The sequence below is a fragment of the Geotrypetes seraphini genome, chromosome 6 (genome assembly GCF_902459505.1).
Source record: "Geotrypetes seraphini chromosome 6, aGeoSer1.1, whole genome shotgun sequence".
NCBI lineage: Eukaryota > Metazoa > Chordata > Amphibia > Gymnophiona > Dermophiidae > Geotrypetes > Geotrypetes seraphini.
In genome coordinates this window covers 28,125,515-28,141,956 of record NC_047089.1, presented here as the reverse complement: position 1 = coordinate 28,141,956, position 16,442 = coordinate 28,125,515, and the positions used below count along the sequence as shown (strand labels likewise).

At 47.9% G+C, this 16,442-nt stretch overlaps 1 protein-coding gene across 3 annotated transcripts in view; it reads right to left on the bottom strand.

Moving 5' to 3' along the window:
- The window catches only part of PIWIL4 (piwi like RNA-mediated gene silencing 4), a 211,334-nt gene that overhangs the window by 129,356 nt on the left and 65,536 nt on the right, over positions 1-16,442 (bottom strand). For all 3 annotated transcript variants that reach the window (XM_033947501.1, XM_033947500.1, XM_033947502.1), the window contains exon 9: positions 9,173-9,284. In XM_033947501.1, the coding sequence (XP_033803392.1) occupies positions 9,173-9,284 (112 nt within the window). The remainder of the gene's footprint in view (positions 1-9,172; positions 9,285-16,442) is intronic.

Genomic DNA, 16,442 nt, shown 5'->3' with positions numbered 1-16,442 from the left:
ACAAAACAAAAGATCCAAAAGCAGCATCCGCATGAGCTGTCACATCCACTGTATAAAATTTAGTAAATGTATGAAGAGTGGACCGAGTGGCTGCCCTAAAAATCTCATCAGGTGTCACTGCTCAGGAGTCCACTCATGAAGAAGCCACCCCCCTAGAGGACTGTACTCACAAAGAAAACAGAGGTTGTTTACCATACCTGATATACACCGAGAAAATGTTTATGTTTATTGGTATTTATAGACCACTATTTGATACATCACTTTGCAACAGAAGCCTGAGAGGCTGGCTTCCCTAAATGGCTAGAATTAGTCAACACAAAGATGATCTGAAAGATGAAAGGGATTTGCCACTTTCAGGTACTGGATGAGAACTCTGCAAACATCCAGCAAGGTCAACACCTTATCCCTTTTATTTATTATTCAATTTTCTATTACTGTTCTCCCAGAGGAGCTCAGAATGGTTTACATGAATTTATTCAGGTACTCAAGCACTGTTCCAGTGGGCTCACAATCTGTCTAATGTACTTGGGGCAATGGGGGGCATTAAGTGACTTGCCCAGGGTCACAAGGAGCAGTTTGGGTTTGATCCCATAACCTCAGGGTGCTGAGGCTGTAGCTTTAACCACAGTGCCACAATCTCCCCTTTCTTTGAGCCTGTGGAATGAAAAGTGGGCAGTCACACCTCCTGATTCACATGGAAGGTGGAAACAACCTCTGGAAGGAACAAAGGCACTGTACACAGTGAAACACCTGCCTTGGTGAAATGAAAAAAGGGTTCCCTGCATGATAGGGCCTGAAGTTCCAACACTCTACTCACAGAGTTTCAAGTTTATTTAAGCCTTGACAGCCCGCTTATCAAGAGTCTAAGCAGTTTACAAATTAAGTAAAAACAGCTAAAAAGATAGATACGGGTGGAGGGGAGAAATACAATATAATAAAGGAAAGTAAAGAGAAAGACAGGTAAGACACATTAGGGAAAGGGCAAAAATAATAAAATTAAACCTATTCTGATCCAAGTTTGTTTGATAAAAAGAGATTAAAAAAAGAAAAGAAGAAAATTTACTTGTCTGTTATAAACATCCTTAAATAAAAAAGATTTAAGGTTAGCTTTAAACTTAGGTAAGGATGTTTCTTGGCGGAAATAAGAGGGCATGGTATAGAGGAAACAGCCATCAGAAATACTGTCTTGATACTGAAATCCATGAGCATCGCTTTCTCTAAAGGCTCATAAGAAGGCTTGCACAGGGAATGCAAGACCAGATTAAGATTCCACATTGGAAAGGGCTGTCTCATTGGTGGCTGTCGTCTTATAGCTTCTTTCAAAAACCTAACAACGTCGGGGTAAGAAGCCAGAGAAACATTCTCCAGGTGACTTCTGGAATATGACAGGCTTGCCACTTGCACCTTACGAGAATCAACCGCTAATCCTTTAGCTAGCTCATCCTGAAGAAACACTAGAATAGCAGAAAGAGAACCTGAGACAGTTCAACCCCTCTGCTGCTTACCAACTCTGGAAAGACTTCCAGGCCATGGAATAAGCTGCCAATGTTGTCGGCTTCTTGGCTCTTAAATGAGTAGCAATGACCACATTCGACATTCTTTGTGCTAATCCTGTGTGCTCAAGGGCCTGGTCCAGCTTCAATGAGTTTTCCAGGAAATCTGATGTTTGCTGTCATGCTAGTTTGTGTACTAGTTGTGATATCCATGGCTGGTTAGCTACCAGTCTGTAGTTAGAAAGGTTTTCTAGGTCTTTTTCTTTATTCTTCAGAATGGGCTTGATGACTGAGAGTTTCCATTTAAGTGGAACTTGTCCAGGCTGTAATGAGTTGTTGATAATGTCTGTAAGGTAGGAGAATCCTGGGCCTTCAAGATCTCTCATTGGACACTGGCAGGTGTCAAGGAATAGTGGAACCGGTTTCACTCTTCTCAGTAGTTTCTTCACTTGGATTTCTGTGACGGGCTTGAACTCTTCCATTTTATGTCTAGTTTCTCCCTTGTGTTTGTCTATAAATATGTTGTCATTTAGTCCATTGTTTCTGTAGATTTCTTATTTTCGCAATGAAGAATATGTACCTTTGTATTAGTGTGGTGTCCTTGGTTAGGTTTTTTGAACAGCTGTTAGGTGGTAAGGTTGGTATGTAAGCAGGTGGTAAGATTGGTATGAAAGCAGGTTATTAAGCCATTTTAGCTAGTACCTGTTTAAAGTGGCAAGATTGGTGCACAAGCAGTGATTAAGGCTAGTGCATTTGAAGTGACATGGCCAGTATTCGGGCAGTGATAAGGCTAGCATACAAGCAGCAATAAGGTTGATATGTGAACAGTGGCTAAGGCTGTGACAAGGCCAGTATTCGGACAGTGAAATGCTAGCATATAAGCAATGAAACAGTGACAAGGCTAGCAAACAGCAGTAAAATCTAACTTAGGATAGGCTAGCCTAACATACAAGACGTGAACCTTAATTTAGTTTAGCTTACAAGCTGCAATCAGTTCTTTAGGCTGACTGAAGTAGCAAATTTTAAGTACTGACAGTTTTTAGCAGTTCAGAGCTTATAAGCTGCATGCAGTTACCTTAAGTTCGCACAAAGGGCCCACTGGCATGGTCCACTGACAAAACAGGCCTGCCTGTCCTGCAGCCCTTTAAAGGGCTGTTTGAAAGGCCCAAATATGGGGGAGGGGGATTGGAGCTTCCTTTGCCGAATGGCTGACCAGACCCAGTGGGGAAAGGAGGGATGAAGATGTGCCAGCTGCCTTCCTCTTCTCCCTGTTGGGGCTTGAGAGCACTACAGCCCGGCTTCAAAAGGGCCATTTGAGAGGCCCAAATATTGGGGGGGTTGGAGCTCCCTTCGCTGCATGGCTGACCTATGGGGAGAAGAGGGATGAAGATGTGCCTTCTGCCTTCCTCCTCTCCTTGCTGGGGCTTGAATGTGCTGGAGCCCAGCTTCGAAAGGGCGTGGTATAGTCTCCTGATAGCGGGGGTGGAGATAATGACCATATCTGACTTCAAGATAGTATGGGACAGGCATGTGGGATCTCTTAGGGAGAAGAGGAGATAGCAGATGTTGTGGATGGGCAGACTGGATGGCCCATTTGGCCTTTAACTGCCGTCGTGTTTCTATGTTTCTCTGTTTCTAAAATAAAGGTCCACTATATTTCTATGGGGACAGGAGCTTCAGCTGCTGAGAATATAAACTTACATAGAATGTAACACAGTAGTAAAAAATTCAAACTGCTTTTCCTTGTCCTTTACTATCCCCATCCCTATAAAACTAGCCCTCCTGCAAACTGTCCCACTCCTCAAAAATACTCCCAACTGCCCCAGTCTACAACCATGCCTCATCCCCAAAAGTACCCCCTTCAACTGCCCTATCAACATATAAACTACCATCAATACCAATAAATACTATCTCAACTACTCCATCAACACTCAAACTGCCACCGTCCCCCCCAAATATCCTCTGCAACTGGCCACCACTCCACAAAATACCCTCACACCCAAAATCTAGGTGCTCCAAATTTAATACAAACATGTAACCACAACCTACACACTCACATATACAAATACTATTGTCACAAACCCTCTGCAGCGGCGGGCTGTCGTGTGACAAACACAAGGATTCTGGCGTGTCCCCTCTAACCAGGGGTACCTTCAGGACTTTTCAAGGTAGCACTAGGCAACTGCCCAGGCTTGGGAGAGACAAGGCAAGCAAAGGGCTTCAAAATATCACCAGTCCAAACCAAGTTCTTTAAGAAAGAATAAGATGTTTATTCTGACCCAGAGGTCAAAAAGATGCAGCATAAAACAAAATCACTTTTGCATTTCATTCAAAAATAAAGTCAATTGTAAAATAAAGATATCACAAAACAGCAAACTCCTGTAGTTGGTTATTCCTGGAATCATGTGCTCTGACTCAGGATTGCTTTACACTGGTGCTCACTCATAATTCAAACTTTCTCTCAGCATTAATATCAAAGGCATGTAACAGCAGATTTCAGCAGCCAAATAAAGTTTGAAATAAACCTTTGCTGTAAATCCAAATTAAACCAAACTCTTTAGGCAATATAGCTACAGCACACTCTTGCACTCAAAAATACTCATAAAGCCCAAACATATAACACATTCTTCAGGCTTGGTTTGCACAGCAGGAAAAACATAGGCAAAAGGGAAAAAAAAACACAAATTTTTCCCAGTTACTCACTCCCTTCATTCAGTGTCCATACATTCTGTCTGGCTCTCTAGCATAGGGCCAGCTACTTGTACCTCCATGCTTTCCACACGGTCTGGAATCTGGAAGTTTGAAGTGGGAAGGATTTCTTCCAAATCCTGCATGGGCCAATCTGGCACAGTTGTCTCTCCTGCTCTGCTCCACAGTAGAGAATGACACGGTGAAAAAATTGGTCCCCGTCACCGCCCCGTCCCCGTCTCACCATCCCCGTCACCGCCCCGTCCCCGTCTCACCATCCCCGTCACCGCCCCGTCCCCGTCTCACCATCCTCTTCACCGCCCCGTCACCGCCACTGCCACCCCATTCACCGCCCCGTCACCGCCACTGCAATCCCATTCACTTTTCTTTATTTACGTATAAAGGAAACATTCTTTAAAACTTTAAAACTTAGTTAAATATTAGTTAATAACTATACAAAAACAAAACACGCAGAGAAAAAATTAATTAATATAAATTCCCTGACTTCCCTGCACTGTCCCCCCTTGAAGGTCTGTCCCCATCCTGAAAGCCTGATGCCCCCCCCCCGACGTCCGATACATCCCTCCCCCCGAAGGACCGCCGACTCCCCAACAATATCGGGCCAGGAGGGAGCCCAAATCCTCCTGGCCACGGCGACCCCCTAACCCCACCCCGCACTACATTACGGGCAGGAGGGATCCCAGGCCCTCCTGCCCTCGACGCAAACCCCCCCCCCCCCAACGACCGCCCCCCCCAAGAACCTCCGACCGCCCCCCCCCAGCCGACCCGCGATCCCCCTGGCGACCCCCACGACCCCCCCACCCCCCTTCCCCGTACCTTTGGTAGTTGGCCGGACAGACGGGAGCCAAACCCGCCTCTCCGGCAGGCAGCCAACGAAGGAATGAGGCCGGATTTGCCCATCCATCCTAAAGCTCCGCCTACTGGTGGGGCCTAAGGCGCGTGGGCCAATCAGAATAGGCCCTGGAGCCTTAGGTCCCACCTGGGGGCGCGGCCTGAGGCACATGGTCGGGTTGGGCCCATGTGCCTCAGGCCGCGCCCCCAGGTGGGACCTAAGGCTCCAGGGCCTATTCTGATTGGCCCACGCGCCTTAGGCTCCACCAGTAGGCGGAGCTTTAGGATGGATGGGCCAATCCGGCCTCATTCCTTCGTTGGCTGCCTGCCGGACAGGCGGGTTTGGCTCCCGTCTGTCCGGCCAACTACCAAAGGTACGGGGAAGGGGGGTGGGGGGGTCGTGGGGGTCGCCAGGGGGATCGCGGGTCGGCTGGGGGGGCGGTCGGAGGTTCTTGGGGGGGCGGTCGTTGGGGGGGGAGGGGGGTTTGCGTCGAGGGCAGGAGGGCCTGGGATCCCTCCTGCCCGTAATGTAGTGCGGGGTGGGGTTAGGGGGTCGCCGTGGCCAGGAGGGTTTGGGCTCCCTTCTGGCCCGATATTGTCGGGAAGTCGGCGGTCCTTCGGGGTGGGGGTGCGAGTGGTCCTGCCGGGGGGGGGATGTATCGGACGTCGGGGAGTCGGCCGGGCAAGAGGGCTTGGGCTCCCTCTTGCTCCGATCGCGGGTGCAGGTGGGAGCGCGTGCGAGCGGTCGTTCGGGGTGGGGGTGCAAGCGGTCCTGCTGGGGGGGTGAATCGGGCGTCGGGCGGGGTGGGAACTATGTTTTAAAACTTTTGTATACCATGCGTGAAAATACGGTAAATAGCGGTTCCTAGAAGGGGGTACATTGGCCCTCGGGGACAAACCTGTTCACCGTTTCCGCGGTCGGTGAATGGCCTTGTCCCCGTCACCGCAGCGACTGCTAGTTTTCTTCCCCGTTTTCGGCGGTGACCCGCGGCTTAAATGCGGTGGCCGCGGGTAAACCGTCACCGTGTCATTCTCTACTCCACAGCTCCTCACCTGCCTTAGGCTGTGGGAGTGACTCACCCTGGTCACTCGCTCCTCCTCCTCTCCCTGCTGCTTGTCTCAGCCTGCTTTTAAACAGTTCAGAGCCAATCCCCTTCAGCCTGAAGCGGGGGATGGGCTTTGGCTCTAAAGCAGCTTTTCTCTGCCTGGGTTTATCTAATGCAGCTATATTCCTTGTGGCTTCTCTAACTGCCCTAAAGCCCGGAGGCTGCTGTTGCCAGTCTGCCTGCCTCTGCTCCAGATCACTACTGCTCTGATCATAGGGGCAAGGGAGGTCAGCCTCGAGCGCCAGAATCAATCTGATCAGCTCTTCTGCACCCGATCCTATTAGGGACCAAACTAGTGCTGGTGCTGGGTTTGTCACACTATGCAACCCATAGGCAAATTTGACTGACTTTTATCCTGTCCTACAGTACAATCCGTTTGCCACAACATTCAAAACAGCTTCTGGGAAAACAAAAAACACATATATAACATAACACTGTCAAAGTAATAATAATTTAGGGGTCCTTTTATTAAGGTGCACTAACCAATTTAGCACACGCTAAATGCTAAGGCATCCATTATATTCTATGGGTGCCTTAGCATTTAGCACACACTAATCTTTAGCATGCGCTAAATCGGTTAGCGCACCTTAATAAAAGGGCCCCTAACTGCTTAAAGTTATAAATTGCCTCAACTGTTTTTATGATTGACTACCAAGACCAAAATAAAAAAATACTGCAACTAATCCAAAGGCATCATATATTCAACCTGCTGTTTTCGAGCTTCAGACTATCTATAATAATAATATGCTAAGCACGCATGCGAACTCTCACCGCGTGTTCCCTGAGATCTGATCTGACGGGATGTGGTTGGTAGAGTGCGCATTCGCGCTTAGCTTTCCAGTGGCCGCATGTGTACACCATTACCCGGCCGCCCTGGATCGGCTCGGCGGCGGCTTTTGCTTTCCCGCCTTGACTCCTCTGTTCCACGGCACGGATGGAGGAGCGAGCGAGACTGGGGAGGGAAGGGGAGCGGCGAACGGAAGGTTCAAATTCGCCCCTTCGCCTCTTGATTTTAATAAGCGATGATGTTCTTTGGTAATTCGGACTGGAAGGCTTTTCAAAGGGTTGCCCTTTTGCTAAGGATGGGGGGAGGGGGGTTACTAGCTTGAATTACTTTGAGAATTCAACATTTGTCGCAGATCCTAAGCTCTGATTAGTTGCCAATCCTGTTAACTGTTGAACTACAGTGACCGTTACATTTGGTCAGAGCAACAGCCCACTTCCATCCCTCTACTAAAATCAATTTGGGCCTCGGTGTGTGTGCGCGCACGTTCTGTATATTCGTTATGAGCGCTCGCTGTCCCGTATCAGTTACAGAAGGCTCAGGCTTGAATGACAAAAAAAAAAAAAAGGAGAACCGCTTGGAGGGAAAGCGGACAAAGGAAAGAAAAGGTTCTTTTTCCTGCGCTGGAAGAATGAGCTCTCGCTGGTGTGAAGCCGTGGCCAGTTGAAAACGTGCAGGGCTGAGGAAGGGAGGGCTGGCCCTCCCCCTCCTCCCCTCTCCGTGCGGGAGGAGCCGCCATGCAAGGGGCCAGACAATTTAAAAGTAAAAACCACCTTCTTTAAGGATGCTTATAATGCTTGAGATGAGACCTAACCAGCAGAGAATGGCAAACACTTCCTTAGAAGCGATCCCCATTCTACTGTATTTTCCTTCCCCACCCCCACTTTTTTAAATTTTCAATCTCGATGTATTTTTCACTCCCCTGTCCCCCCTTCTCCCACTGTTCCAGTTAGTACTTTTCAATTTGTCAACCCCCCAATCATTTTAATTATAATTTATTTTATTCAATATTACTTTTTTTGTTTCTTTTTTTTTTAATCTTTATTCATTTTTAATCTTTCAACAAGTGTACAAATTAAAACCATACCTAGTCTTGAAAACATCACTTGTAAATCTATAAAGAAAAACAACAATTGTATATATATAAACCCATAACCCACCCCCCTCCCCATTATTATTATTATTAATATACACAATATAATAAGAACCCTTCCCCTTCTCTATTATTCATGGTGTATATTTCAATAGAATAACTGGTGTTTAATCATCACAAAAAGATGTCAATGGCTTCCATATTTTAGTAAAGGTCTTATAATTTCCATTTTGTACAGCTAATGATCTTTCCATTTTGAACATGTGACATAATGAGTTCCACCAAAAGTTGAAATTAAGTCTACTGCAATCCTTCCAATTGTTGGTGATATGTTGAATAGCGACTCCAGTCATGATTAATAAAAATTTATTGTTAAATGATGATATCTGACTCTTTTTTCTCATAGCTGTTCCAAATAATACCGTATCATAAGATAGTGCTACATGATTTTCCAGTAAACAATTTACTTGATCCCAGATGGAATTCCAAAAGGCTAAGATATAGGGACAATAAAACAAAAGATGATCTAAAGTCCCTATTTCAAGATTACAATGCCAGCATCTATTAGACTTTGAACTATTCAACTTCTGTAATCTAACTGGGGTCCAAAATGCTCTATGCAGAACTTTTTTGTTTCTTTTAAGCATTGTTTTTTTTTTTCATTGTAAAAGTATTGTAAACTGTTTAGGTATTGTGAGAGAGGGAAAGGGCATGATGCTGGACAGGAGGAGTAGGAAGAGGTGCTGATGGACAGGGGGGGGAAAAAAGGAAGGGAGGCCTACTGCTGGACAGGGGGAGCAGGAAGAGGTGCTGATGGACAGGGGGGGGGAAAGGAAGGAAGGCTTACTGCTGGACAGGGGGAGCAGGAAGAGGTGCTGATGGACAGGGGGGAGGTAAAACAAAGGGAGAAGGGCTGTTGCTGGATAAGGGGAGCAGTGAAGGGGTGGTGGTGGACACAGGTGAGGTAAAAGGAAGGGAGAATGGACAGGGGGAGCACACAAGGGGTGGTGGTGGACAGCCAAAAGAAAGAAAGACAGAAATACAGGAAGTGACTAAGGAGACAGAGAGAGAAAGAAATAAAGACAGACACACACACATATATTCTAACACCCGTTAATGTAACAAGCTTTAAAGCTAGTTTTAATATATAATTTACCTGCTTGTAATAGTCCACATAGGTAATTTCTGTGCCATCATGTTTCTGAAATTTTTTAGTTGGATTCAAAGACCAATCCATGTCATCAATTCGATAGGTTTTGTTATTATACCTGGTAAAAAAAATAAGTTTGTTTTTTTAAGATACAGAAGAATTATAAAATATATTATTTTGCTGACTCTGCTATCAAACAGCAAGCACAATATTTGAGTATGCTATACTTGTGCTCATAAAATCCAGTATTATTCCCTTCCAGGTGGTATAATGTACTTTTTACTAGAATACACATTTATATGTCTATGTCAAAGCCTGGCAAACCCTAAGTACTAGGTTACCATGCAAACTAGAAATTTCCCTGTGATGCCTGGAATTTTTATACCCCCTCCCCCTCCCCCCCCCAGATCCACTCCCAACAACTTTACTTTAGCAGGTCACAAGATAAAGGAGAGAAGGGTTCTGCTCCGAGGGGGATAGGGAAATGGGTTGGTAATCTGGAGGAGTCACTGGTAGGAAAAGGAGGAGGAGGTAGCGAGACTGCTGAAGACAGAGTGGGAAGATAAATGAAGCAGATCTGAATGAGGAAAAGATTGAAAAAGAGCTTCTATGCATAGGATGGGGCTGCTGGCTGTGTTCTTCTAAAGCTGGCACTTTGGAATAGTGCATGAATGGTTTGACTTCCTAAAACTTTCTTTCCTTTAGGCCATTAGCTATTGACCTTTCTTCTGTAGTGGCACACCTGACAGCCAATATTCATGTCTGAGTTATGTGGCTTTAGCAACATCAGGAAAAATATAAATTCTAGCTCCACAATGTTTCACTTCTTTCTTCTTAAAATAATATTTCAAAATCAAGGGTTTTCCATTTTCATTATCAAAATTTCACACTAAACTTACCAAGAACATCAAGAAATGTTTACTACTTCTAGGGGAATTCTGCACAACTGTGCAACACAGAATTTTAGTAGAATTCCCCAGTCTCACTAAATGCGCAGAATTCGGTGAAGCTGTTGCCATTTGGTCTCTCCCCCCTTCCCTGCAGAGTTTGTGCGACAGGAGGAGGAGAGCCAGGGTCAGCTCCTCCAAGTACAATGGGGTGGGAGGGAATGAGTAGAGCAAGGTGAAAGTGCCAAGGGGAGAGTGGGGGCAGACAAAGGTGATGACATGGAGAGGGGCTAGGTGGGAACACAGTGACATAGCAAGTTGAGTCTGCCATGGGGATTTTGAGGAGGGGGCAGAGAAAACAGACTACGCATCATAGGAATGGAATAAGTGGCAGAGAAATCTGAAAGTGTGACACTGGCATGAGGCAGAAAGATCAAGTTTGAGGATATACCATACTGATGCCAGAGAAAGACCAAATTGTCTATCCATGCCATCTTTTTCTCCCTTAGAAATCCTATGTACTTGTTCCAAAGCTTGACTAGTGCCTGCCAGGCTGCCTCCACCACTGTGATATCTGAGATTTAAATCCAGGCCTTCTTATACCTAAAGCAAGAATCATATTCCTAGAGCAACGGGCTGCTGTAAAACAGGCTTGCTATGGGAAGGGTAAGAGAGACATAAGAATAGCCTCACTGGGTCAGACCAATGGTCCATCAAGCCCAGTAGCCCGTTTCCATGGTGGCCAATCCAAGTCACCAGTATCTGGCCAAAACCCAAAGTGTAGCAGTCTTTCTCAATAACAGACTAAGGACTTTTCCTCTAGGAACTTGTCCAGACCTTTCTTAAAATCAGCTATGCTATCCATTCTTACCACATCCTCTGTCAACGTGTTCCAGAGACATACGATGATAACTGGGGAAAGGAGAAAGAATGAGAGGTAGGGGTGTATGCTCAGGGGAAGGATGAGAGATTGGAGTATTTATTGCAGGAGAAGACTTTGGGGACAGATAGAATTAGGAGACTTGCTGGGAGTTAGAAGGAGAAAGAACTGCAATAGATGGAATTGGGGAGATTGGAATCTGAGGAGGGAAAAGGTAGGAGGCCTTAGGATGAGGAAATTCTATACAAAACTACTACAAATAATGCAAAAATTTCAAATATTATATGCAGAATTCCCACAAGTAGGGTTACCATATGGCTACAGAAAAAGAGGATGGATTGAGACATCCAGGTTTTACTTCCACTGAAAGCAGTGGATGTAAGGAAGACAGATAGAGACATCTGGGTTTTACTTTCATTGAAAAAAAAATAGAAGTAAAATACGGATATCTTAATCCGTCCCTCTTTTTCTGGAGCCATATGGTAACCCTACTTCTGGAGTAGTTTACCTATTCTGGAGTCTAGAAGAGCAGAGCTAAGACATTTCCCCCTAATAGTTTGTCACAGAAGAAAAATACAAGCTTCCAATTCTGGTTATCACCTCAGTAGAACAACACAAAATTCTTCCACTGCCATATACTTTGTGAAGTAAAAATAACAAAACAAAACAAATAAGCTACCCATCTCTTTTAGAAAGGCAGTTAAAAGTTCTCTTTTTTCTTAAATTTATCCTATAAGTAATCTGTACCGTATTTTCACGTAGATAACGTGCACCCGTGTAAAACGCGCACATGGGTATAGCGCGCGGAAAACACAAATTTATGTACAGAAATTTTTATATACCGCGCACACCCGTATACCGCGCATGCTGCCCGACTCTCCTTTCGCCCGCCCCGACTCTCCTCTGGCCACCCCGACTCTCCTTTCGCCCGCCCCGACTCTCCTCTCCCCCTTGAAGTCCTGTCCCCACCCTGAAAGCCTGATGCCCCCCCCGACGTCCGATTCACCCCCCTCCCCGCAGAACCGCTCGCACCCCCACCCCAAAGGACCGCTCGCACGCACCCGCACCCCACCCTGAAGGACCGCTCGCACCCCCACAGCCTCCCGACCCCCCCCCCCTATCATGTAGAAGCTCCTACCGGTGTCCTGCTGCTTTCTCTTGGCGGTCCCGGCCCTTACGTGAGCCCTGCGCTTGCGCTGCTTCCTCTTCCAGCGGTTCGCCCTTTCTCTAACGTCAATCCCTCTTGCCCCGCCGACTCCCCGACACGATCGGGGCAAGAGGGAGCTCAAGCCCTCTTGCCCCCCCGACACGATCGGGGCAAAAGGTAGCCCAAGCCCTCTTGCCCCGCCGACTCCCCAACTCCCCGACAATATCGGGCCAGGAGGGAGCCCAAACCCTCCTGGCCACGGCGACCCCCTACCCCCACCCCGCACTACATTACGGGCAGGAGGGATCCCAGGCCCTCGACGCAAACCCCCCTCCCCCCAACGACTGCCCCCCCCAAGAACCTCCGACCGCCCCCCCAGCTGACCCCCACGACACCCCCACCCCCCTTCCCCGTACCTTTGTGTAGTTGGCCGGACAGACGGGAGCCAAACCCACCTGTCGGGCAGGCAGCCATCGACGGAATGAGGCCGGATTGGCCCATCCGTCCCAAAGCTCCGCCTACTGGTGGGGCCTAAGGCGCCTGGGCCAATCAGAATAGGTCCGGGAGCCCTTAGGTCCCTCCTGTGGGGCCCAACCCGACCATGTGCCCAAGGCCCCGCCCCCAGGAGGGACCTAAGGCTCCCGGGCCTATTCTGATTGGCCTAGGCGCCTTAGGCCCCACCAGTAGGCGGAGCTTTGGGACGGATGGGCCAATCCGGCTTCATTCCGTCGTTGGCTGCCTGCCGGACAGGCGGGTTTGGCTCTCGTCTGTCCAGCCAACTACACAAAGGTACGGGGAAGGGGGGTGGGGGTGTCGTGCGGGTCGGCTGGGGGGGCGGTCGGAGGTTTTTGGGGGGGGCGGTCATTGGGGGGAGGGGGGTTTGCGTCGAGGGCAGGAGGGCCTGGGATCCCTCCTGCCCGTAATGTAGTGTGGGGTGGGGGTAGGGGGTCGCCGTGGCCAGGAGGGTTTGGGCTCCCTCCTGGCCCGATATTGTCGGGGCGTTGTGGAGTCGGCGGGGCAAGAGGGCTTGGGCTCCCTTTTGCCCCGATCGTGTCGGGGGGGCAAGAGGGCTTGACGTTAGAGAAAGGGCGAACCGCCGGAAGAGGAAGCAGCAGGCGCAGGGCTCACAGAAGGGCCGGGACCGCCAAGAGTAAGCAGCAGGACACCTGTAGGAGCTTCTACATGATGGGGGTGGGGGGTCGGGAGGCTGTAGGGGGTGCGAGCGGTCCATCAGGGTGGGGGTGCGGGTGTGTGCGAGCGGTCCTTCGGGGTGGGGGTGCGAGCAGTCCTGCGGATGGGGGTGAATCGGACGTCGGGGGGGGGGAACTATGTAAAAAAATTTATATAGCGCGCTCACGCATATACCGCGCAAGGTTATGCACGGTTTGTAAAAACACGTATAACGCGTGCGTTATATACGTGAAAATACAGTACTTATTTGGAATTGTATGGTTTTATATGATTTTTTTAATAGAAATTTTGTATTTGATCTTGGCTATTATAATCCGCCTTGAGCTAATTGGTTACATGGAATAGGAATGTCTGGATTAAATTAAATTAAATAAAGCTTCCATACTAAAAAAGTCCTGAAAGATGTACATAGCACTGTACATTTAATATTCAATAGACGGTCCCTGCTCAAAAGAGCTTACAATCTAATTGGACAGACATACAGAACATCTCAGGGTTGGGGAGCTACTAAGAAAAGTACTAACTCGCAGGAAAAAAATAGCAACAACTGTAACTTTTGAAAAGGCAGCAGTGAAGATACAGAGCATCAATACATCTCCTGTTGACAAAGCTGAACAAGTCAGATTGTTATGGATTCCCTACATGTAAACTACACGTAAACAGAATTCCTCACCTTGTCACAAATGCATAACAGAGATCAAGCCTCATCAATTAATAATAAAGAACCAAAAATTAGAAATTCCAAAAAGCTACATTCTACAGAATGACACAGGGACAAGGACAAATTTTGTCCCCATCTCATTCTCTAATATAATTCCTTAGGCTGCTATAGAAAACCACACAGTACAGCTGGCTTAGCAAAATTAATGAGGAAGAATAGTGCAGCTATGCAGTAATCAATCAGCGTGTAAACTGTTAAGTTAAAAATGTGGCTGTAATCCACAGCTCATTGCAAAACGTCAATCTTGCAATCAGTGCTTGAGCAGTGATTGGCTCACACACTAACAGGTAGGGTGACATTTTTAAAAAAGGCAAGTCACTGGCATAGTTTCTGCATCGCCCCTCCCTTGACAATAAAAAATAGCAGCACTTCCACCCCCACCCCCCGATCTGAACCAATCCCTCTTTCCTATTACTTCTATTTTTTTTTTTTTTTTTCCCTTATGTCTAGCTCATGTCCCCCAACCCTACCAACCCCTTCGTTAGGTGGTACCTGGAAGAAGCAGTGATGCCTACTTGTTCCTGACTCTGGGGATTGCCAGCTTGGAAAATGACAGTGCCTCACCCTACTCAGTGCATCCCAGTAGTCTGGGAGATTATCAAATAAGAAAGAAATTCCCTTATTTGGCTGACTGATTCTACTTGGTGCATCGGAGCCCACTGAGTTTTGTATGTGGGGGGAGACAGGTAGGGGGATCAGAAGGGAATGCTATTGGGGGGGGGGGGGTTAGGGAATGTGACATCCAGGAGAGACACCACACCACTGGCTCCATCATCTGCCTGCTGAGAAAGTTGGTCTATTCATTCTCCCCCTCCACCACGTGCACTGCAGGTGGACTTCGGCCCAACAAACAACAACTATGCTTCCTGTGCCAAGGGAGAATGCTTGGTGACTCCCTGCCTGTTGACATAAGCCACTGCATTGGCACTGTCTGAGAACACCCTGACTGCCTTGCCTTCTAGGGATCACTCCAAGGCCTGCAGTGCCAGACAAATGGCGCACAGCTCCAATCAGTTGATTGACCATTTCCACTGAGAGGGCAAGCAGCAGCCCTGAAACGGGTGGCCGCTGCAATGTTCCCCCAGCCAAAGAGACTGGTGTCTGTCATAAGGATCATTCAGGAGGAAATGCAGAGAGGTAAGCCCTTCAACAGGGACTCTGTCTGAAGCCTTTAATGCAGGCATTGGCGCACACCCAGAGTCTAAGCCTGCAACATCTGGAGAGAATCCGTCTGTAGAGACCAGTGAGACAGAAATGCTTCCTGCATGGGACAGATGTAAGCCTTTGCCCAAGGAACAACCTCTATGGATGCCACCATCGAACATAGCACTTGAAGATAGTGCCAAGCAGTGGGAACTTGCTTCGCCAGGATTCCAGGATCTGGCTTCTGAGCTTGGCTCTGGTAGAAAAACACGGTCTTCTGCCACGTCTCAGTCTGCCTTGGATGGCACTCTGATCAGCCAATTATGAAAGTATGAATACACCTGGATCCCTGTCTTGCACAGATGAGCTGCCATAACAACCATCACCTTTGAAGTGCCATTGCTAGACCAAATGGGAGTGCCGAGAACTGAAAATGCTGTTCCAATACATGGAACCTAAGAAACTTCCTATGTGCCAGAAAAATGGGAATATACAAGCAGGCCTTCATCAAATCCAGAGAGGCTAGAAATTCCCTCGGCACCACTGAGGCAATGACCGACTGAATGGTTTCCATATAGAACCACAGCACTTTCAGAGCTGTGTTGATAGATCTAGAATTGGTCTCAAGTCGAATGAATCTTTCTTTGGTATGATAAAGTATACTGATATCTGCCCAAGCCCGATTCTTCTGCTGGAACTGGTTCTAGGGCTTATACATCTAACAGCCATTTTACCATTGCCTTAGTGCCTTTTCTGGATGTCCAGAGAGCCTCTGCCTGGAAACTCATATCCTCCTTCCTCTTAAGGGAGTATGGGGATTGACTCAGATCCCCAGCCATCCCAGTCTCTCTCCGACTAGACCTCCAGTTCGTAATGTTGAACTGCTGGGGGTAGCCTCGCTCTGTGAGGGGAAAACCCCTGTGCGAGCCAGCCGGCATGAGCCCAAAGGGGAGAGATGAGCCCCAGTAGCCCATATATGCTTCAAACATAAGTCTGACAAAATCGGAGGTAAATCCTAGAACAAGAGGACCTGAGAACCTCTAGGGTAGCGATGGCGAACCTATGGCACGCGTGCCAGCTGTGGCACGCGAAGGCCTTGCAGCTGGCACGCAGGAAGGTCCGCAATTAAGATATGCGGCGCAGCGGGAGGCAAGTGTGCCGGTGTCTGCTTTGCAGCTCACCTGGCAACAGGGCCGGACTGGCCATTGGGAGGACCGGGCATTGTCCCAGTGGGCCGCGGCCCATCCTCCTGTGCTGGCTGCAGTCCTGTGAGTGGATGTTTAGCCTGCCTGTCTTCCCCTTAGTAT